At 46.3% G+C, this 24,049-nt stretch overlaps 1 protein-coding gene across 1 annotated transcript; it reads left to right on the forward strand.

Moving 5' to 3' along the window:
- The first annotated feature begins 1,499 nt into the window (after window positions 1-1,499).
- On the forward strand, window positions 1,500-22,329 carry MTCH1 (mitochondrial carrier 1). The gene is made up of 12 exons (XM_038379644.2): window positions 1,500-1,772; window positions 3,629-3,713; window positions 5,819-5,925; window positions 6,615-6,692; window positions 7,484-7,541; window positions 9,007-9,058; window positions 10,376-10,435; window positions 15,686-15,779; window positions 16,801-16,848; window positions 17,656-17,723; window positions 18,500-18,575; window positions 19,933-22,329. Exons 1-12 carry the CDS (start codon window positions 1,602-1,604, stop codon window positions 20,002-20,004), a joined length of 969 nt encoding a protein of 322 aa, XP_038235572.1. The 5' UTR covers window positions 1,500-1,601; the 3' UTR covers window positions 20,005-22,329.
- The last annotated feature ends 1,720 nt before the right edge of the window (window positions 22,330-24,049 follow it).

Consider the following 24,049-nt stretch of genomic DNA (forward strand, 5'->3'; position numbering starts at 1 on the left):
AGGAGTGAAGTTTTGGAATAGCCTTCCAAGGGAAGCAGTGGAGGCAAAAGGTCTATCTGGCTTTAAGATTAAACTCAGTAAGTTTATGGGTGAGATGGTATGATGGGATAATATGATTTTGGTAATTAATTGATCTTTAAATATTCATGGTAAATAGGCCTAATGGCCTGTGATGGGATATTAGATGGGTGGGATCTGAGTTACCCAGGAAAGAATTTTCTGTAGTATCTGGCTGGTGAATCTTGCCCATATGCTCAGGGTTTATCTGATCGCCATATTTGGGGTTGGGAAGGAATTTTCCTCCAGGGCAGATTGGAAGAGGTCCTGGAGGTTTTTCACCTTCCTCAGTAGCATGGGGCACGTGTCACTTGCTGGAGGATTTTCTGCTCCTTGAAGTCTTTAAAGCACAATTTGAGGACTTCAATAGCTCAGACATAGGTGAGGTTTTTCGTAGGAGTGGGTGGGTGAGATTCTGTGGCCTGTGTTGTGCAGGAGGTCAGACTAGATGATCATAATGGTCCCTTCTGACCTTAGTATCTATGAATCTATGTGTTACTGAAACATTGTGCATTGGGGGTAGCCGTATCAGTCTGTATCCACAAAAACAGCATGGAGTCCAGTGGCACCTTAAAGGCTAACAGATTTATTTGAGCATCAGCTTTCGTGAGTAAAAACCCCACTTCTTCAGATGCATGTTGTGAGGCTCAAAACAGCCTTTTCTGGTATAACAGTCAAAAAGCCAAATAATGGCTGATCGAGGAGATGCACAAGCACCAGGGTTACCGCAGGAACCGTGTGCAATAGAAACCTCTCAGAGATAACACTACACAATGAAAAGGAGGACTTGTGGCACCTTAGAGACTAATGAATTTATTTGAGCATAAGCTTTCGTGAGCTACAGCTCACTTCATCGCATGCATTCGGCTGTAGCTCACGAAAGCTTATGCTCAAATAAATGTGTTATGCCTCTAAGGTGCCACAAGTCCTCCTGTTCTTTTTGCGAACACAGGCTGCTACTCTGAAACACTACACAATGGGAAGGGTTGGACCCAGGTCACAGCAAGAGACTTTCCCAGCACGTGGGAAGAGGAGGCAAAAGGGGAACAATGACACTGGGGGGACGGGACCTCCACGCTCCCTACAACAAGGTATTTGGAAACACTTGACAAGGCTTGAACTATGAGACGTGCTGATTCCTCGCCTGTGTAAATCCAGGCGGCAAAGCCCAGGCAGCTTGTGCCCTTAAGCATCTGCCCAGGGCTTGGTCACCGGGGGGAGAACTGGCGAAGCTGGCGCCTGCCCAGCCGGTGGGCAACGCTCAGGTTGCACGTTGTGTGCATGGACTCAGGCCACGTGCTCGGCCCCGGCCTCGCGCAGCGCGCGCGGCAAACCCGCCGCACGAGCCCCCGACAGGGGTCAGCGCCTCCCTGGGCCGGGGCCCTAGGCCACGCCTCCTCCGCCGGGCGACGTCACCACGTTGCGCTCCGGCCCCCCGCCGGTTCCTCGTCACGTGCTCCCCCCGACCCGGAAGTGCGCGCGGGGGGCCCCCGCTGGCTTCCCCGCCGTTGTCGCCGAGGAAGGCGCGGGTGGGGGAGGGGGAGATGGCAGCGGCCGCCGCTGCTCTGCCGGGGGGGCTCCGGGCCGCCCCCGCCGGCCTCGGGGCGCGGGGGAGGCCGGAGCCGGTGGGAGGATCCGAATCCCTCTTCGTGGTGCTGGGGGCCGGCTTCACGGCGCTGAGCCACCCGCTGCTCTACGTCAAGCTGCTGATCCAGGTGCGGGGCGCCCCGGGGAGCCCCGAGATGAGACTGGGGGGAGGGGACGCCCCGGGGGGCGGGGGAGCCCCGAGGTGAGATCGGGGGGGAGGGGACGCCCCGGGGGGCGGGGGAGCCCCGAGGTGAGATCGGGGGGGAGGGGACGCCCCGGGGGGCGGGGAGCCCCGAGGTGAGATCGGGGGGGAGGGGACGCCCGGGGGGGCGGGGGAGCCCCGAGGTGAGATGGGGGGAGGGGACGCCCCGGGGGGCGGGGGAGCCCCGAGGTGAGATGGGGGGAGGGGACGCCCCGGGGGGCGGGGGAGCCCCGAGGTGAGATGGGGGGGAGGGGACGCCCCGGGGGGCGGGGGAGCCTCGAGGTGAGATGGGGGGGAGGGGACGCCCCGGGGGGCGGGGGAGCCCCGAGTTGAGATCGGGGGGGAGGGGACGCCCCGGGGGGCGGGGGAGCCCCGAGGTGAGATCGGGGGGGAGGGGACGCCCCGGGGGGCGGGGGAGCCCCGAGGTGAGATCGGGGGGGAGGGGACGCCCCGGGGGGCGGGGGAGCCCCGAGGTGAGATCGGGGGGGAGGGGACGCCCCGGGGGGCGGGGAGCCCCGAGGTGAGATCGGGAGGGAGGGGACGCCCCGGGGGGCAGGGGAGCCCCGAGGTGAGATCGGGGAGGAGGGGACGCCGCGGGGGGTGCACTGGTAGCATCATTGAGCCATTCACTGTTTATCCAGGGGGAGCCCCGAGACGAGACTGGGGGGAACCGGGGGGGAGGGGACGCCGTGGGGGGAGCCCCGGGGCGGGGAGTGCATTGGGAGTGACGGGGAGATGCCAGGGGGAGCTAGGCGTGGTGATGGCATCTTGGGGGCTGAGGAGTTTCCGGAGTCTGGCGCGGGGGCTGGTGGTAGGTGCAGGTGACCGGAGCTGGTGGGGGCTTCAGACGTGAGTGACCTTGGGCTGGGAGACGTGGCTGCTTTGCGGGGGGTGCAGGGGATCCAGGGCATTGTAGGAAACCTTTGTGCACAGGGGCAGGCCTGGGGCATTTTGTAGGAGTGCTGGATGGGTGGGTGGAGGATTCAGGAGCCTGGAGATGGACTTGTCTGTCATGGGAATGTTTAGGGGCTTGGGCTACCAAAGGAGAGACCAGCACTTTGGGGACTACGTGACTGTGTGAGATCGGGGTGTAGGGCTGTGTGTGAAGAGTGAGAGTTGATAGTGCTTTGCGCTGGGGCTGTGTAGGGAGTTTTGGAGAACTGGAAGTTTTGGGGGGATAGTCTTAGAGTTCAGATTGACTCCAGAATTTGGTACAAATATGAAAAAGCTGGAGCATGCAAAAGTTTCAGAGCCTGTTGCATGCTCAGGTTTCTACGTGTATGATTGTGGGACACTGGTATGTCTGGTAGGACCATGGCACATGTTTGAGCTACTGAAGGGTGAAAGCATTGTGATGTGCTATGTGGAAGGGGTAATAGAAAAGTTGAATGTTGGGCGGTCTGTGAAATATAAGGAAAAGAGTGGGTCTTTCCTATTGGGTTGGGCTGGATATGGGTGGAGTCTAATGTCTGGGCTATATCTCAGAAATATGGCTTACTCAAGAATGTTTGTAACACTAATACTGGTGTCTTGGCTTGCCCGGGTGCCTACATTAATGGGGTTCTTTGAGAAAAGGAGATGAGTTTCTTTAAGCATTGGGGTACCCTTGGGGAAGGAGTTTGTTTGGAGAGGGGGAGTAGTATCTTTATACTAAGTTTGGAGACATGGAGGAATACAGCTCTGCTATAATACATGATGCAGATGATCACGTTCTTGTGATCTAGTGGCTTTGGGGAGTCCTTGTAAGAAGCGGATAGTAGCTGATTGGTGTTTCTTTTGAAGGTCGGGCATGAGCCTCTACCTCCAGCCATTGGGAGAAACGTGCTGGGGAGAAAAGTATTGTACCTACCTGGCTTTTTCACATATGGTGAGTATATCTTAGTAATAGCTTGAGACCATATTCTGAAGGGGAAGGTGTGAGAACTGTCCACATAGGACCTATTTAAATCAACTAAAGTGCCCACGTTCTCAGTCCCAGTTACAATACAGGACTGTCCTGATACAGCTCTGTCTTGTCTCTGATGCATACCCCAGGTTTCTGTCTCTCACACTTTGGCAACACTCGTACACAGTTTTTTTCCTTGTTAATGATACTGTTGAGTTCAACTGCAAGCAGAGATGGGACCTGAAATGTTTTGGCTGATAGCTGCTTCAATATTGTAGTCAAAGCTTATGGCTAGATCTATGTAACAGTTGTTGCAAGAAAGAAAAAAATAGTTGTTGGGAAGAGCTAAATCTTAAGTACACAATTGCAGTTTACTAAACTGGCAGATGTTTGTAATTTTACTAGTGAGCTGGGGTTGAGATTATTATGGAGGTGGCTTTACATGAAGGTCTACTCTACACATTTAACCACGTCACCTAACGCTGCTATTCCCTGGCCCACTTACCACACTGTTCTGTTTTGTAGTGTAGATGGTGAATGTAAATGTGGCTTTTTGTTGAGCTAAAACTTAGCGATGAAGGATTTAGCCTGGTTTAAGGGACAGTTAAGCTCCTCTCTACGCTACAAAATACGGATGTGTTGTAACCTGATCCTCTGTCATGTAGATGGGCCGTTAAAGGGGCTGAAGTACACAAAAAAGGAGTAAAGAAGCAAGGGAAGGGAAGATATTTGCAAGAAAAATACATTTTAATTTCTCTTTAAAAGTGTATCCATGTGCGAGAGATGTGGGAGTCATACACTCATGAATCCTGCTCCTAGTGCTGACCATGAATTTCTCTGGCCTTGGGTGCATTGCTTTGCCTCCTTTTTTAAAATGGTCATAATACTTGAGGGGCAAGGAGTGACAAGTTTCTGTGTAAAGCTCTTTTAAAATGAGAAGACAGAAATGGATAGGATCCTGAAATCTGGCTTGAAATATCTGTTAACTGATGAGGGAAGGAATACAAAATTCAGTAGCAATCAAAGTCAGTGAATCGCAGACCTGTTTTTATGGCTCTGGGGATGTTAGGCAGTGGGAGTTCTACAGTGTCTCCCCTTGTCAGATGGTCTGTTTTCATAATATGTTTGCAGTGATGGGGGTCTTGTGATTTAAGGAATCTATGCAATGTTCGATTAAGGAACAAACAGCCTTGTAGAAAGCAAAGAGTGGGTGGGCAGGAACAATCTGTTTTAGTGCTCTGCAGATATTGGGTCAAATTCACCTCCACTGTAATTCCACTGAAATCAGTGCTGTTACACCAGGGATAAATTTGATGCACTTGTTTTTTTTCTCTTCCTAGGATTCAGCTGTTCTGTGTAAGGACTGAAGTTTTATATGGCACCTTATTCAAAGATCTCAAAGAACTGAATAAATTATCATTTCTAAAATCTATTTTAGGTACTTATTTGGCCCCCATTATCTGAGTGCCTCACAACTTTGAATGTATTTATCCTCAACACTCTTGTGAGAGGGAAATACTATTATCCTCATTTTACAGCTGGGAAACTGAGGCACAGACTAAATGACGTGCCCATGGTTACATAGGAAGTCTGGCAGAGCAAGGAATTGAACCTGGGTTTCCTCTCTTCCATGCTAGCACCATAGCTATCCATCCTCTCAAACTAAGCCCTCTGGGCTGGAAGGAGGAAGAAACCATATGCAACAGACAAGGGATTCTTCACTCCCTGTTCTAATCCAATTAAAATGCCTTAACTCTTTTAATTAGGCAGAACATAATCAAGATGTTTATTAGTCTAAGACATCAGAGGTAATGCTCTATCTGTAGCCAAACAGGGCGTGGGGGGAATGCTAAAGTTTCTTTGGCAACTAGAAGCAGCCCAGAGCTCTTTCACATCCCATCTGAAGCTTCTGTGGGTGATAAATCACTTGAGATACTATACTAAATCATTTCAGGCAGATGCTTTAACATGCTTGAGTGCTAGTGCTGTTCAGATTGGAAGTTGGAGACTCTGCAAACTGTTGTGTTCCATTCCCTGCTAACAGGATGATTTGTGAAATGACACCAGTGTCCTGTTTTCTTACCTAGCTAGACACATTGTGGAAGTGGATGGGAAAATGGGCCTTTTCCGCGGCCTTGCACCTCGAATCATCTCCAGCACTTTATCCACCGTCACCCGGGGGACTGTGAAGAAGGTAAAAGGGCATGTTTGTTTTTTCATAAGGGACTTAGTGGATCTAACACTGCATGATTTCACAGTGGTGTTGGAACAGAATTAAGTAGCATGCACCGGTGGTTATGGCCACGTCTGTATGTGGAGCATTAAACTCACCTCTTTGTCCGTGTGCTCTGCTGAGAATCAGTGAGTTCTAGTCAACTCTAAAAATTGCTTGGAAACAAGATGGAAACAGCTTCAGCCTCCAGTGAATTCTCTCTGGATGTGCCCACCATTAAATTGGTGATTCTCCAGCTGTTTGTTGTGTGGATGATTTTGTGAGAAGAAGGTCTTATGTACTGCTTCTGCTCCATCTTCTTTCCATCCTCCTGATTTATACCCTCCAGTGTTCTCTGTCCATGTGGCTTAATGGACCACTGCAAATAGTCCATAAAGCCATACATGCTGGTTATTCTCCTGCACCATATTTTGAGAACAGCTTATTAAGTTATGAGCAAGTTGCTTTTAAAAAGTCTGCATGCTCAAATTTTAGCTAGTGGGAGCTTGTTTGCAGTGAAGGATCAGTGATGTATGAGCCTTAAAGTTCCTTATCAGGCCTGTTAGTCTTATCATTGGGGACGTTCTGTCAGGCCCTGAGCACAGACCAGTCATTGTTCATGTCTGTTCAGTTGCTGTGAATTTCATTTATTTTTTCTCCTCCCACCCCAGGTCTTTCCTGTGGAGGACATGGAGCATGTTTCCAACAAGGATGATGTGAAGACTTCTCTCCGAAAAGTGATGAAAGAGGTTAGGAGCATTTTCTCCTCATTAAACCTTTATCAAATGCAGGTTCTGAGAGCAATCTCAGTGTATGAATATTGCATGTTAATGAATAATCTAGAGAGCTCACAGTGGAGACAAATACCCTAGAGGCTGAAAACACTGGGACAAAGCATACACACAGCTGGTATGTGAAATTACTCGGAAAAATACGTCGTGAGTGCCAAGATATTGATACTAAACAGGAGTGCACCCTAGGACCTGGCTGGTAAATATTTCATGCAGATATTGTTGAGCAGCTTAATGTCGATTAAGTCCTGTGTGTCTTTTAAACTTGTTACGTTTAATAAGAGGAAAGGGAAAAGATGTGGGTGCCAGTTTTTCACTCCATATCCAGGCCCTCAGCATTCAGAAAACCAAGGAGTGAAACAGATGCAAAAGTAGATCAGGAATGACAGAGCCCCTAGACACAGCCTAGGAGACAGCCAGGCTTTGAATGTTTTGGGGCAGTGTACTAACACCCTTGTGGTAGGGAGATGGTACTTCTGTGATGTTTATGTTCTTTATAAGCCTCTTTTGGGGTCACTCCCCAGGCTTCAGAACATACTACATAATTCAGCAATATTAAAATTGGCATAGGAGTCATGTGTGAGAAACAAATCCAGTTAATTTAGCCCTCTGAAAACATTTTCTCGTGGCGGTAGCTGATCTCTTTTATAGCTAGGTGATGATTGTAGAGTCAGTTGCAGTGAATAGGCCTGTTCCTTGTAACACGGTTAGCGTCTTTGCAGCTTTTAATGTGATATGGTTTTTTCCAGACCTCTCATGAGATGCTGATGCAGTGTATGTCCCGGGTTATCTCGCATCCCCTGCATGGTGAGTCCTGTTCCTCTGACCTGTTGCCTGCTCTTAATTTAAAAGGTTAGCCCCCCCTTGCCTGCCCTGAGATATGCTGGATATCCAGTTCTAGTCACTGAATTCATTGTGCTTGTTTCTGATTTAAAAAAAAATATATTTATACATTCGTAGGACTGGAATGGACCTTGAGAGATCTTCTAGTCCAATCCCCTGCTCTCATTGCAGGACTAAGTAGTATCTAGACCATCCCTGACAGGTGTTTGTCTAACCTGCTCTTAAAAATCTCCAGTGACGGAGATTCCACAACCTCCCTAAGCAATTTATTCCAGTGCTTAACCACCCTGGCAGGAACTTTTTCCTAATGTCCAGCCTAAACCTCCCTTGCTGTAATTTAAGCCCATTGTGATTCCTAGCATCTGAATCCATTAGAAGAGCATGAGCTACAAACTGACACTAGAAAAGGATAATACTCAGCATCCTAGTGATGGGATATTCAGAGTTGGAGATGAGGCTGTCTCTTACAGTTCACTTGGTAGCTTATACTAGGAATTTTACAAATGTATAATTTAGGCAGGCCAAAAAAGAATTTGAAGAATGACTAGCAAAAGACACAAAACTTTGTTTTAAGTACATCAAAAGCAGGAAGTCTGCCAAACAATGAGGTGGGGGGGAAACGGCACTTGGATGATTAAGGTGCTAAATGAGCACTCAAGGAAGACAAGGCTGATGCAGAGAAGCTAAGGGAATTCTTTGCATTGGTCTTCGCTGAAGAGGAGATTCCCACACCTGAGCCGTTCTTTGTAGGTGACAAATCTGAGGAACTGTCCCAGATGGAGGTGTCAATAGATGAGGTTTTGGAATAAATTAAACAGTAATTAATAGTCACCAGGACCAGATGGTTTTGACCCAAGAGTTCTGAAGGACCTCTGATATGAAATTGCAGAACTACTAATTGTGGTATGTAACCCATTGCTTAAATCAGCCTCTGTACCAGATGACTAGAGGATAGCCAATGTAACGCCAATTTTTTAAAAAGGCAATTACAGGCCAGTAAGCGTAATTTCAGGATTAGGCAAATTGGTTGAAACTATAGTAAAAAACAATTATCAGACACATAGATGAACAAGATTTTTGGGGGAAGAGTCAACATGGTTTTTGTAGAGGGAAATCATGCCTCACCAATCTATTAGAGTTCTTTGAGTGGGGTCAACAAACATGTGGACAAAGGTGATCCAGTTCTTATGAGTTCTCCTGCTATTGGACAACGACCTGGAATCCATCACTGCTATTAGAGGGTGGCTGGGGAGGAGTAGTTGTTCACTATTGTCAGGATGACGATGGGACACTGTGGCTGATGGTGTTTTGGGGGACTATGATTTGATTTCCCTGTCATTTCCACCTCCCAGACCAGATGCCTATCCATTTAAAAAGTCATTGAGCTTAATTTGCTTCCTTGTAAACTCCTTTGTTTCTTTTCTTACAGTAATCTCAATGCGCTGCATGGTCCAGTTTGTAGGTCGGGAAGTCAAATACAGGTAAGCAGCTCTGGCATTTGTTTTGGATGTTTAAAGCACAGGACTTGGAGTCAGGAGTCTTAGGGTCTGTTTCTCCTTCACTCAGAATGGAGGAGCTGAAATAATAATGCACGAGGTCGTACTTTGATTGCGTAGCCAGGAATGTAACTGAAACCTGTGCTTTGTCTAGGGGATGACTGGCCTTGTGGCCAGCAGTGTTGTGCAGGGAGTAGAGAAGGCTGAGTTCTGTTCTGTTCTGTTCGCTCTGTCTATTAAGTCAAGTATTCTGTCTCTGGCTTTCGCCAACTGTTGTAATACGTCTACCTGATTAGGCAGGTCTGTTCATAGGTGCACTACAGTTACTTTGGATTTTTTCTTGGATTGCTGTCCTGACTAGACATTGAAAACAGCAAGGAGGTGAATTGGGCTGAAGGATGCTGCTCCTGCTGCTTGTCCGGGGACACTTTTCCACAAGCCTGTCGCAACAGGGCCATAGTAGAGCATTGGCTCCATTGTGATGATTGTATCTCTGCATGAGCCTTCTAGGATGGTCCAGTGGTTAGAGCAGTAGCCTAGGAGTTGGGAGACCCTGGTTCAATTCTTGGCTTCACAACAGGCTTTCGTTGTGACCTTGGGAAAAAAGCTTAGTCCTCTGTACCTCAATTCCCCAATTTGTCAATGGGATAATAGCACTGCCACCCCTCACAGTGGTGTGCAAGGGTAAATATGTTAAAGATTCTGACACTTTAAGATCTACATCTGAAAAGTGCTATATAAGAGCTAGGTGGTGGTGGTGTTGCATTTTCATCCCAAAAACGTAATTGGCTCTGAGTACTGGTTGCTACATCTGTGTTTAAATAGTGATTTCTAGCATGCCTTCCCACAAAAGGGAAGAGTGGTTCCCCTCCTAAGAATCGTGCTAGATGGATCATGCTAAAGATGTACCATAGCACAGTGAAACCCTTGTTGTAAGAGGAGGGGAAAAGTCTTCAGCAGACTAGAGTCCTCCAAGCCACAGTGTTTAAACACAGCTGTAATTAGCACAGTTCTGATCCCAGTGTGGACAGAGCTCTGGATTGAACGTGAACCAGCGGACAGTTGCAGAATTGATGGCTTTCTTTCGTACACACGCACATCCTGACCCAAGTAATAGGGCTATCCCAGGAAGATGGTGGTGGTCCCAGCTATGCATGCAATAGAATTATTCCCAGGGAATGGGGGTGGTTCTCTCTGGTGCTGGAAGATATCAGTGACATTTGCAAGGGGGCTATTGCCCAGAGATCGTGAGCGGGGTTATGCACTCAGGTTAGCTATAACTGTTTTTTCCTCTCTCAACAGTGGTGCGTTTAGCTCCATTGGCAGGATTTTTAAAGAAGAAGGGATCTTGGGATTCTTTGTGTACGTGAGTCTTTGTTTAATTTTGTATTTTCTCCCTTAATCGCAAAGCGTTAGGGAAAACAGTCAAACATCAAAAAGCCTGTCTTAAGTCCCTTCTTATCTGAAACCTCATTTTCCCAAGTGACTTCCCTGTCACTGTAGGCATGAGGATTGAATCTTTCCTTTGTGTGAGAGCCAGTTTGGCCTGTAGGTTTAGGGGAGTGTGCATGCGATTCTGACAGTTTATTCAATCGAAATTTCAGTGTGCAAGGGAAACCCTCTTTTACACGTAATTTCTTTGATGTTGGGTCTCAGTGATGTAAAGGGGCACTTAAAGCACTTGCTTGTACAACAGATACTAGCAATAGATCAAGTGCAAAAATGGAAGAGATGCACAATTGAAATCAAATAGTTAAACCATGGGAAGAGGCACATTCCAAATGCCTGATGCACTCTGGATTGGAATTAGCAAGTGCTTCATACTGTGAGTAGGTTTGACTTCACGATAGCAGTGTAGAATTCTGAAGACCATGCTGTCTAAATCAAACAGCGGTAAAGCTCAAAGGCGCTTCTGACCCTGTTATGAAGCAGGATGAATTGACAGTGTAACTAAAGAGGAAGTCTGGCAGATAATTAAGGGTTTAAGCCAAAATTTCACATTCCTCCCCTTTTGATGTCTTATAAAACAGAGCCACCTGCTGCTTTTATTAGCAACAGTTGGGTAAGTCATTTTTTTTTTTTATTACATCAATAATAGTGAAATAGTCTCTGATTGAAACTGCAGGAGAGGATTTTGGTCAGGAGGCTTTTGGTGTGGGAATTGTCTGCCCTGGGAAAGTTAGCCAGCACATTGTGATTAAGATGTACTATCTGATGTTAAATGATCACAGGTTGTCATGACTGTGTTTCTCAACCAATCGTTAAATGCTGGTTATAGTCTGAATTCACAAGTGAAAATAGTCTGATGCTGGGAAAGGCCTACTCTGTTGGAGGTTGGATCAGAAAAGCACTGAAGTACATGATGATCTTCTGGAAGACAATGAGACTTTAATCATATGCTTAAGTCCTGTTGAAGCATGCATTTAAATGCTATCCTGAATTGAGATGCTTTCCTGAATCAAGGATTTGGTCCCAGCTGTGTATTGTGTCGCATCCAGGTTTCAGTTTAAACGGCTTTTGGCCTTGTCACATGGCCATATGTCTCCTCTAGGAACTTTCCCATGCTTCTGCCTGTCTTGTTGCATTCTTGCTCAACAGCTCAGCATCTTGCTGTGTGTGAGCGTCCCCCTTGCTGTTTTTATGCCTCTTTCCTTGCTCATGAATTGCAGTCCACAGTCCTCTTGCCTTTGGCAGCTAACGTAGAGCAAAATAAGGAGCTCATCAGTTCTGCTTGCCATTGGGGATGAGTCTTGATGTCACATGGTGATGCAGCATTGCAGTGTCTTATGTTGTAGGACGTGGTAAGGGGAAGAAATGTTTGAAAGGAGCTCCAGTCACTTAGCGGGGCCATGGCCATCCATGGGAAAGAGTGTGTGTCCCTGCTTAGCAGTACCTCCCTGATGCTCTCTGTGACCACAATGGGGAATCTGTGTCAAAGAACAAACAAAAATATGGGGTTATGGCAGCTGTTTCCTGCAAATGTTGAACTACTCCATCAAATGTTCTGCACTTGAGAAGATTTAAAGATGGTTCAGAAGAGTTTGTGCAAAATCTGTGTTCTCTGCTGCCCCCTGGTGAGAGGAAGGGCTCCTATAGCAGAGTGTCTTACACCTACTCTCCTTGGAAGGGAGGGACAGATGTTTTTGGTAAAGGCGACTGTGACTAGAGGACACGCAGCTGCTCCTCTCTTTGTCCTGCTGCTGCTTGGCCAATTTGCGAAGGCTGGAAGTCCCAGAAATTCTTCATCTATACACCAGTTCCTCCCACTGCTTCCTCTTCAGATTATCTGGCTGGTGGATCCGAACCACATTGAGCCAAAGGGGGTGGTGGTATTGGGGACCCCAAGCCCAGAAGAGAGAGCTGTGCTTCCCCTTAGCCTCTACGAACATTCTTTTTTCATTAGAACCTGTACAGAGAGATGCAGGCACTAGAAAATGCTGTATGAAGAAGCTGTCCATGCTCCCTTCCCCGTATAAAATAAACTGTCTTGGTAATCCAGTTAAACTTAATAGCTCACAAGAAGTCCATCAATGCAACTCCACTAGCACTAAATTCATCAAACTCAACTGGCTATGGGTTGCATTCGACGGTTCCGTGGATGCAGAATTCCATGTCTTCCTTGTTCTGTTTCTCTTATGTCAGTTGCACCCTGCCAGCCAGTGTAACAGGGTGATCATTTGGTCTCTCTTCTCTGAAATGAAGTTCTTACGCTGTTAAGTGAAAACTTCTGAGCAAAGCTGATCTTTCTCAGACCCTGTTTGGAAAGCTATACCTGATTCTCTGTTAGGGCAGTAGGAGTTCCGATGCTACTAGATATGTCTTTGGATTCTGATACATCATGCAAACTTTTCTTTTCCATCTCTGATTGAGTAAGGATAGTAAAGCATTATGGTTCTTGTCATAAATGTAACCCTAGAGATCCAGCTCCGTTCAAAGAAAATGGGGGAAAGGTCTATTTACAAAAGCAGAGACCCAGTAAACATTACTTCCAGATGGGTAACAATGTCTAGAATCTTCCCTCCTTCATTAGCATTAAGCACAGCTGCATTGTATTTGCAACTATTCAGGGCACTGCCTTCCAAATTTTTCTTGTGAATTACTGTAGAGAGAAACTATTTTTTACACTAGATGCGTATTGTAAAACTATGAATTAAAACCAAACTATCTGAAAAATTAGAACCTTCACTTTCTCTATCGTATCTCTTGCGTGTGTGAATTACTTCGCTATATGGCTAACCCTCCGTTATATATCCCTGCATGTATCTTTTCTCTGGCAAAATTAACTGCAGTCTTCAAAGCTGCTCAGCCATTCATAGCACAGGATTCATTTAAAAAATATAAAAGCAAACCATGAATATAAACAAGATGGACCAAACCATATTGTTCTGTTTAAGTTTGTCTTGCTTCAACAAATGGAACAGGAAATCTGTTTTTTTTTTTTTTTTTCCCTTTCCAAAAAAGGCAGTCTGTTTGGGGTGGGTGGGTAGAAGGGGAATGAACTTCTGTGAATGAAATGGTCAGAGGAGGCTCTGTCAAGCTCTGAAAGCCCCCACGTTTCAGTTACTGTAAATGTTCTAACTTTGGGAGGAATATTCTGAATATCTACTTTGGTTACAGAGATACCATCCAAAGCCTTTGTCACTGAGAAATTAAAATACATGAGCAATAGCTGTGTAGGACTAGGCTAAAGCAATGGGCTTGTGCTCTGTTTCTGCCGACGAAGCATAAATTAATTAAGTGGCTGTGCTGGCGGAGGCTCTAATGTAGTTGAGGCTGGTGCACAAATAAGGAAATTAATCTCCCAAAAGCATTCTTAATTTTTAAGTGCCATTAAAAATGGGGGCAGTGGAGTTCTGCTATTAGGGTACCATGAGCAATGGCCTGCTCAGTAAAATGAAAGGCAAAGGTAAAACCAATGAGTCTACCTGCATCCTGATTCTTCACCATTGGCTTAAGTGTAATGCTTCCAGCTGCAAGGTCCATGCAGGACCAGCTGGCCGTGCCCCAGACTGTGTAGGGAATGTTCCATTAGGGGACTCCAAAGCAGCAGAACTCAAGTGCCCCCCATAACTGAGCAAAGCTGGCTGTGCCCAGATCATGAGCAGTTTCAAAAGAGCTTTTAATGAACCTCTGCTGCTAAAGAGGGCTGCAAACTGCTCATCTTAAAATGGTGCTAGTGGCAGGAAAGTAGTTCCCCAAATGGTAAAAGGAATAGAGAATTCTGAAGAGAAAATAGAACAGGAGTACTTGTGGCATCTGAGAGACTAACAAATTTATTTGAGCATAAGCTTTCATGGGCTACAGCTCACTTCATCGGATGCATAGAATGGAACATATAGTAAGAGAGAGAGATATCTATATACATACAGAGAACATGAAAAGGTGTAGTAAGAGGCTAATTAATTAATATGAGCTATTATCGCAGGAGAAAAAAACTTTTGTAGTGTTAATAGTTTTTCCCACCTTCTAAGAGGACCTTGTGCAAAGATTGAGGAAATGCAGGCAGAAGCAAATTTACCAACAGGAAATTATCAAGCAAAGAATCTTGCTGAGACATCAAAATAGAGATTAACCAATGAGATGGTGCTTAAGGAAAAACAAGTGGGGATGGGCTGATCATGGGATTTGAAGCCTTTTACTTACAGATCACTAGTTCAGATCCACCTTAGGTTGGTAGTGCTCAAAAGGCATCACACAGCAACTGTTTAGTGGGCTGAGATGACTTGGTAGATCTTAACAGGTTTCAGAGTAGTAGCCGTGTTAGTCTGTATTCGCAAAAAAGAAAAGGAGTACTTGTGGCACCTTAGAGACTAACAAATTTATTTGAGCATAAGCTTTCGTGAGCTACAGCTCACTTCATCGGATGCATTCGGTGGAAAAACCGAATGCATCCGATGAAGTGAGCTGTAGCTCACGAAAGCTTATGTTCAAATAAAATTTGTTAGTCTCTAAGGTGCCACAAGTACTCCTTTTCTTTTTTGGTAGATCTTAGTCCAGTTCATAGCTATGGAAGGGACCTACAATTCTAACTTCCATTAGATCATTTCAGTCTGTCTCCCTGCAGTTGGAGTCCCTTCCTAGTGTGAAGGTGTCAAGGGCTTTGTCATCACTGCCAAAAGTGTTTGTTTACCATGGGGTGACTAACGTGTTAGACTGCTGTAAACAAAACAAAACCAAACCTCTTCTGCAATACAGAGAGCCCATGTTTCAGAACCAACCATCGCAAGTGGTACTGATGAGCCCCCTTGTCGCTCTCAGCAGGGAGACCAAGGACCAAATATGTGTGAAGAATGAATTCTCCACCCCTTGTAGAGATGTCCTTGGCTGATCAGGTTTGAGGCCCATTTGTGTGCGTTAGTGGGGGAAAGGTAGGAGAAATCTTTCATTGTTATTGCCTGAGCTGTATCTGCTCTGTGAATAAGCAGGATTTCTGTTTTCAGGGCTGTCAGTTTGGCATATTTAATCAGCAATAAGTGACTTAAATATACAATCAAGAACAAACCCAGTTTCCAAAGCAGTGTTCTGCAGTGTTCTCTCCCATCCCAGTTGTGGGATTCTGAAGGTAGCCCAGGAGACTTTCTCTGCCTTATGTTCATGTTCTTATTCTTTCAGTGGTTTAGTCCCTCACATCCTGGGAGACGTGGTCTTCTTGTGGTGCTGTAACATCCTGGCTCATTTCATCAACACCTATGCAGTGGATGACAATGTAAGTGGTGATTCTGTTGAACTGGAGTAGCAGGGGATTTTGACGCCCTAGCACCAGCATCAGGTGGTTTGTAATCAGACCTTAAAATAGAGGGGTTAATGGAAAGTAGGGTGCATAGAAATCAGTGAACTTTGGATCAGGCCCTAAAAGAAGGATGAAGGTGTTATGTTCAAATCAGGGTCCAGTTTAGGTTGAGATTTGGAGGGGTAGGGATCAGGCTCAAGGATGAATTGGAGCTGGAGTTTGGGTTAAGACTCTGCAGTTCCAAATCTTCAGCCTAAAATGGTGTGAACATCACAAGCCCTTTTCATTTTGGTCTAAACCTATTGGGCTGTGTTAGATCTATTGGCTCAAATGCTCAACCTCCGCTCTTACCCCTCCCTCCCAAAAATATCCTAATGGAAACAGACTTACAAGTGGTTTTGATAGTTTCTTAGACTACGTTATAGCTGTGCAAAGCAGCCAGGTTTCGGGGTATAAGACAGGTGGGAAAGTGTGATGAAACAACCTATCATTAGAAACTGGGAATACATAGAAAGTAGAACCGGTTGGTTGAATTGTTCTCCCCCCCCCCCACCTCCCCCCATGTACTCTTTACATTTCTGATGTGGCATATAGAATCTTTCTCCCCTAGTTTACTGGATCAAACATAAGCCAGGTTGTGAGTAACCAAAAGTTACTGCCATGTAACCAGTGACTGGTGGCCTGTATAAAATTAGGAAAGAGGCAGCTTATGTCTTAGTAAAAAGATGTCTTCACACAAGCTACTGCCATGGTTGCCACAAAGGGTGCCCTTGTCCATCTGTTAACTCCACACTCCTTTCTTGAGTGTTCCATGTATATGTCATATCATGGCTACCTCTGGTTTTCTGCCACTTACTTTACTTTCTCGTGTTCAATTCACTGAAACCTCATTGTGCTAAACTTTTGAGTGAGGTGGATTTAACTTAAGGACAAAATGAGATGCTATCATCAGCTGCCTTTTCATCCCATTGGTTTCTTCCTTTCCTCTCCATTGCAGTTCAGCCAGGCATCTGTGATCCGGAGCTACACAAAGTTTGTGATGGGGGTATGTAGACAGTCGGCACACTGCTTCTCATCCTCCCCCGCCCTGCATTCTCTGGTGTGAGAGCTCATGCATAGACGTTTACAGGCGTGTGTGTGTGTGCACTATGTATGGGTGTTGCTGTGCATGTGGGTAATTCTGTGTGCCTTCTTTCCTGTTTGTAGGTAAACTGATGTAAGCTCACGTCTTGTCTCCATGTACCATGGGGCTGAGTATCAGAAACGCATAGGTCCCATTGACTTGCAGTTGGAGTTGCGGGTGCTCATCATTTCTGTAAATTGGTTCCAGTGTGTCTCTTCCCCAAAACATTCTGAATCAGAATGGGTGTGCTTTAGACCTAAAGATCAGAGTAACTTCATAACACCCAAAATGTTATAGCAGTGGCTCATAGTTTTGATGTACTGGGTAACAGGGGTAACACTACCCCTCTGCTTTGACTTACTCATTATGACGTGCAGCACCACTAAGCTTTCCTCTTCTTGTATATCACAGTCAGACCAATAATGTGGCAGTTCTGTGGGTGGAAGGAGCACAGGAGATGGATCTTTGAGAAAAGTCAGCTCCCAGCCTGAATAAATACTAGCAGGGAGATACTACAAAACTATCTTTAGCCAATAGCCTTTGTCACTGCAGAGGTTAGAAGTTGCCTGATGGTTTGTTTGTTAATTTATTATTTTTTTAGTGTGCTAGGCACTTCCAACTTGTCCTATTGTTGCATGAAGCTTCCTGCTCGACCTTATTGTTTCCTGCTGCTTTTAGAGTTGAGTAGTGCAGAAGGGAGCCGCTCAGTTTGGTGATTCTTGGTTTCAGATTGCTGTGAGTATGCTGACGTATCCCTTCCTTCTAGTGGGAGATCTCATGGCCGTGAACAACTGCGGGTATGTCTATAATTCTCAGGCCTAATGTTTTGTTCTCCATTCCGAGACCTTTTTTCTTTTGACAGAGATCAACCGTAGTTTTCCATAAAAGTCTTAACACTTTCATATGGAACCATAAATTATACAGTCCCTTACAGGATAAGATGCATTCTCTGTCCCAAAGACTCTTTGATCAGAAGGCATGGACAAGACATGGGACAATAGTTAAGGAAGGATGCAGAGATTATCAGTGATCCGATAGGAATGAGAATAGAGAAGGTACTAGGGAGATAGGGGCAGGAGGGCTAGACGATCAAGAGGAGAATCAAAGCAAGGAGGATAGGAGTCGGGGAGAAATGAGAACAAGCGGAGCTGTTTTCTTCAGTTCAGCCAGCCTTGCCACCCCCCCCCCCTCCAAATACACACTCTCTTTACGTTGATTTCTCAGATGTGGCAGATTGTGAATGGAGGGAAATCTAAAGGGGAATGGGAGCTGACCCTTTGCTATAGCATTTTCTGAGTGACAGCTGGTTCCTTAGTGGGCAGATGGAGCTGGGGATGCAGGTTTATAGTGCCGCATTTTTAATGTGTCCCGGTAACTCTCAGTATTTGCAGACTTCAGTTGTAATTGACTTATACAGTAGGTCATGGTGTGAATTATTTATCAGTAACTTGGCCTTTAGCCTGATGCTGACACTTACTTATACCTAGTCCTGTGTGCTGTCTGATGCTCCCTCTCCCTGCACAGTGCTGCTTGTGTCTGTTCTCCTCTTTGACCCTCTCTCTTTGCCATGCAGGTTATGTGCCGGCCTACCTCCGTACTCTCCTGTGTTTACATCCTGGTTTCAGTGTTGGAGACACCTCAGCGCTCAGGTGAGGGCTGCAGTGGGCAGTTTTAGTTATTTGAAGTCGTAGCCAACAGCAGGATTTTCCTGGCAGCGTGGGATTGGCCGTGTTCATACTTAGGCAATAAAGGTCTCCTGGCCTGCCTAGGAGAAGCCCGATACTAGGTGCCAGTAGCCTGTCTTGTCTAATCTGCTTGGTAGCCTGTTGTTCAAAACTTTCCATCGCTGTCATTCTCTCTCTCTCTAAGGTACTTCTATGGCTCCCATTACTCCCTCACAAACTAATATATTTATCTTCATAGTACCCGGGTGAGACAGGGCAATGCTGCTATCCCTATCACACAGATGGGAAAACAAAGCACAGACAGACTTGCCCAAGATCTCACAGGAAGTGGAGCAGGGACTCAAACCTAGGCCTCTTCAGTCCTAGGCTATTGCCCTCTAACCACTGGATTATCCTTCCTCATTCTGACCCTTTATCACCTCAAGGAGGAGGCCACTTGTGCAGGGCAGTTTTGGAAACTCTTGTATTATGTTCCCATCTGATCTTGCAAGCTATGCTGGGGTTTGACTAACTCGGCCTGGATGGGAGACTTCCATGGAACGTGCATCATAGAAAATAAAAATTCCATGACACTTCTTGGAATGGTAGGGGAGCATCCTGCCAGATCCTAATTTATATTGCATTCAGCCTAAACAAGCTTATCATTCCTGGTGTATAGCAAATTGAGAGGGGTGTGTGTGTGTGTGTGATCCCTTTGCTTCAATAGATATAGGTATCTATCCTTTACTTAGCTCCTGGGGCAGAACGGGGCTTTGAGATCTTCAGTTGAAAAGTCCTATGGAAGGGGCAAATTATTAAGCACAAAGGAATGAAAACTTGCAGGCTTGGAATCCTGAGGTTGAAGGAGTTCAGTGATCAGGCCAGAAGATGAGCAGGGGTCACTGATGTTCTAAATCAGGACTGCAGGGGCTACATTGGTAACTTGCAAGAAGTGTGAGGTTTGTGCCCCGTTTGCATATCTACAGAATGTAGCAGTTGCATGGTACACACCCATGTTTGTTTCTGCTTCTCTTGCCCATTGGACAGAAGTTGCTTGAGCTCTCTAGCAAGTAAAAAGATGAAGTTAATCTGAATCCTCACCCTTCAGTCACATGGAGGCACTGAGATACTACAGTGGTGGGTGCTGGGAGTCAATCCCTACTGTACAGTTCAGGGCTTAATCTTACAGCTCCCTGTTCCTGATTACCAGACGCAGCGCTGCCATTGGCAAGGGGGTCAGTGCAATCCTGGCGCCTGAAAGGCTTCTCAGCAGCCAGTCAGGCAGCTGTGCCGAGGAGTCTCCGCCTACCTCCCCTAACCCCTCTGCTCTTCTCTCTCCTAGGGGCAGTTGTTCCGAGGCTCCAGCCTGCTTTTCCGCAGAGTGTCTGCAGCAGCAAGGTTCCCCATTGACTAATTTTGCTTTCACTTTATTAACTCATTACCTCGGCTGGGAGAAAGGGACAAACACGGACTCTTTGTAAGGAACCCTTAAAGCCTCTTTTGATATTTTTTTTACATCTGAAGACTAAGGTGCAGGAACAAGCCACCTCCTGTCCAGCAAGGCCAGAAATGAATCAGCCTGTGGAGAGCTGGCTTCTGAACTGCAGCTGGGTTAAATTCCCTTTTTGGTGGTTGGTTTGACCATGACGTACCAGTGAGAGCAGAAGGGTGTTGGCTCTTTGGCTCAGCTTGCAGTTCTTGAGTCAGAAGGGACAGTCTGTTTGTTTAAAAGTGGATAATATCCAGGTGTTTAAACAACCCAGCCCAGAGACACTATCAGAGATCCAGGTGAAGAGACAACAAGCTGCTTTAGGCATCACATACTTGGGAGATGTTAACTGAAAAGCAGCATCGTCTGAATTTGCCCTGCTGACCGGATCACGCTAAACCCTGGCCCTCCCTTTTTGTGCTGCATAGCGATACAATAAGTGAGCCTAAGCTGCTTAGCATTCTCGTCTCCAGCCTCCGCTTTAGTGAACATCCTCTTTGTAAGTTATCGGTCTACTGAAGCACCTTATGTCTTGACGTGAATGTGAGTTGTCAGAGCCAGAAAGGGTTAAACGGAGCAGAGACCAGGCTGGGATGAGGATGTGTTAAATCCCATTCCTGGTAAAGTACCACTGCCAGATAACCAGTAATGTATTCTTTGCTCTGGGGGACATTTAATCAGCCACCCACGTGCCAAGCAGCTCCATCCTGGCTTTGAATACCCCATGCTTCCCACATTCAAGCTCTTGAAGGGTATATGAACGCCAAGGAGCAAGGTGCTTTCCAAGGGGGTGTTATGGGAAATAACCTTATTAAATTAAAAGAAAACTGAGACAAGAACAATGAAGTCACAGTGAGATTAATAAGACTAGAAGTGTCTCTCAGGGGAAGTGTTGGGGCTCGAACTAGAATGAGCAGAGCACTTTGGGGAGGAATATGCAGCTACTGCATAGTTAAAGGCATGAGAAGAAAGGCCTGACACTAATTGTGGATCTGCTGCAACAGGGATTTAAGAATATAATCTATGGGACTCCCTGCTGCTGGATATTAGACAACTAAACTTGACATGCAGGTGTGCACAAAAAGAATATTCACTGGCTGCTGTGTGAGATAGGATATGGGATTAGATGGACCACTAGTCTGAGCTGGCATATGTCTATTCCTGTACTGGCCGTATCGAGTCACAGTGGTGAGTCAAAGCCAACCAGGACCAAACTCAGACAACAGCACCAGTTGCTGCCTCTGGCAGATCGAAGCACTGATACTTGATACAGCTAGACCAGAAAAGCGCCATCTTACTTCTGAGGTGCCAATCAACTGCATTTTTTTTAATATTCGTTCAATTTGCTAGTAGGTAACGTTGCTACAAAATGAATTGGCTCAACTTTAAATGTGAATGTTAAGTCTGTTAGCTGCTGACTAGAGTAGTGGAACAAACATAAAGCAGGAAGAGTGGAGAGAATATCAGACAGTGAATTCCATCAGGTCTCTGTGCACTTGAGAGACACTAAGGTGCATGTGTTGGCCTTTCGGGGCCTTGTGTAGCAGAGCTCACCTGGTCGCGGAGTGAGATTTATCTATAGCTTCTGAGACAGAGGTTTTACCTGCATTCTGTGCTGTTACTAAGGACAGGCAGCTTCCCTCCATTTAAATCCCAGTCTTGCTTGTACTGCAAAGCGATCCTTTACATCCATTCCAAACACGCGTGGGTTCATCTTCCTTCGCGAGCAAATGCATTAGTGATTGTCACAATGTTCCTAATGCACGATGAAGTGAGAGAGGGCCGCCCTGTGGTGCTTTCCTATGTAATCTGCCCCCAGGGTGGCCAGAGAAAGCTCCATCTTGAGTGACTGTGGTTCCTGAAATGTGCAGGGATTCATTTAGTGACTAGAACAACTAGCATCTTCCATACCTAGGGCCTCGGCGTCCTGATCTGTCATTACTGGGGTGCTTCACTGGGACAGATGAGCTTGTTTCACACTTCCAAGGCCTGACCGCAGAGTATGTTTTGAGTGAGATGTGTAACTGAAAGGCTTTGCAGCCTTTGGAATCGTAGCTACTTCAAGCAAGAACCTCACTTCCCACCAGTGTTATGGGATCAGGCCTTGCCTCCCTTTATCCCTCCCCCATCATCATCCCCTTGATATGGCTTGTTAAAGAGGAACAAGAAATGCATGGCCATATTCTATAACTCTGAGATTAGTTCCAGAGGATTTCACTGTAGTCTAAAATAAAACTAAGAACAACCTCTCTTGGGCTTTGGGAGTTTCATCATTGTCTTTAATGTGGTGCATTCATTTATTATTAAACCCCAGCTCTGTTAGCTTTCCAGTCATTTGAAGGTTCCTTATTTAAGGTCAATCAGTGTTATTCCAAAGGGGAGTGACTTCTGGAAATTCAGATTCCTTCTGTTAAGCCTTTCAGTGACTGATGTGGGTAGTTTAGGTATACACAGTCTTGCTTTCAGTGCAGGGAGGTGGACTAGATGACCCTCTAGGTCCCTTCCAGTCCTTGCATTTCTATGATTCTGGGCCAACCTTGCCGCATAGGAAACTGACTAGGCCGAGTACAGGTTGAGCAAAATGAATCTGATACACCTGAATCAAATTTAGGAGTCTAAAATATCTTTCAGAGTTTGCGTTTGGGATCCCAAACACTGAAAGAGTTTAGGTCCCTTCTGGAGAGGGCAGAGGCAGTTGCAAAGTGGGGATTGGAGGTGACGCTATAGCTACATAAAGATGCCCAGTTCCCCAGAGACATCAGCACAGAGAATGGGTACCTATGAGAACCTTTTAGAGTCTGATGTTCTCTCTTTCCCACCTACTGGGCAAATGAGCAGCCAGTGTTTGAATAGTGACTCTCTTCTCTCACCTTTTACCTGGATATCTGAAGGGTGGGGCTCACCTGCTCTTTCTGTTGCTGCTCAGCTGTTATCAAAAGCCTTTTAGCTGGGAAGCGAGATTGGGTTTATGAGCTCTCAAGTGTCTAGGAAGGAGAGAGGCCAGAAACGGCCACACACACACACACACACACACACACACACACACGGGGTAAGAAAGCAAAAGGGGGAGTGGGGTTGTGCCTAACTTTCTTTTTGCAACAGAATCCTTGTAGCTAACTACTTTTCAAATTTGTTTTGGTTTGAACATTCAGCATGAAAATTGCTCAAGAATAAAGAATAACATACTGGCTAGTGTCTAGTGGATGGAGTCAGCCCTGCCTGACCATGTGTCAGAGGCCTTGTACTGCTAACAGGGATTCTCCTAAGCGGTAAGGGCCTCTGGCTTTTGCAGTGGGAGGCTGAGTTCTCTCCCTGTGATGCTCTGCATGGCTGCCATAAAGTCCTAGGTGATCACAGCTTTGTTGCACTAGTTACAAGCAAGCTCTGATGAGCCTCTCTGAGCTGGGCTTCTGTTAGTGTGGATTCCACATCACCGAGGTGGTGTCAAACCAGCCTGAGGTTTTAATTTAAGCACAGGGAAGCTATGAAAGCCCCACATATAATGGCTGGTGTCTTATTCCAGCCCTACCACAATTGGCCTCATTTCACTTCCTTTTCCCTTCCTTCAGCCTTGCTCCCTTGTAGCCTGTCAAAGCCTCCCTTCTGCTAAGAGAGTCCGAGAAGATTCTCATGCACACAAGGGCTCTTTCCTGCCTGCAGGGCTGCGTGAAGGGAAATTGAAGTGGTTCTGGTGGACCCATTGCAGTGGTATCGAAGTGCCTGAGGAGAAGGAAGATGCTGCCACACCCCATGCATGGAGGGTTCTCATGGGTCCCCAGCTAGCTGCAGAGCCATGCCTGCTGCAGCCCCCAGGCACGTGCCTGCAGAGTATGTCCTTAACGCTGATAGAAATGTTTGCTTTCTCCCCTCCCACACAAGCTACATGTAGGCAAAGAGCAGCTGATTTCTGCTTTTGAGGAGGCGGGGTCACCAGGCTTTAATCCTTCCTACTTGGGAAGGGGGGGGGGGC

This window comes from Dermochelys coriacea, chromosome 21, assembly GCF_009764565.3.
Source record: "Dermochelys coriacea isolate rDerCor1 chromosome 21, rDerCor1.pri.v4, whole genome shotgun sequence".
NCBI lineage: Eukaryota > Metazoa > Chordata > Testudines > Dermochelyidae > Dermochelys > Dermochelys coriacea.

Excerpts from the sequence above, each read along its gene's own strand:
- MTCH1 (XM_038379644.2), top strand. The coding sequence starts at position 1,602 with ATGGCAGCGGCCGCCGCTGCTCTGCCGGGGGGGCTCCGGGCCGCCCCC. Across the intron at positions 16,849-17,655 it reads ACACAAAGTTTGTGATGGGG|ATTGCTGTGAGTATGCTGAC; the intron begins GTATGTAGACAG and ends TCTTGGTTTCAG. Across the intron at positions 18,576-19,932 it reads GGAGACACCTCAGCGCTCAG|GGGCAGTTGTTCCGAGGCTC; the intron begins GTGAGGGCTGCA and ends TCTCTCTCCTAG.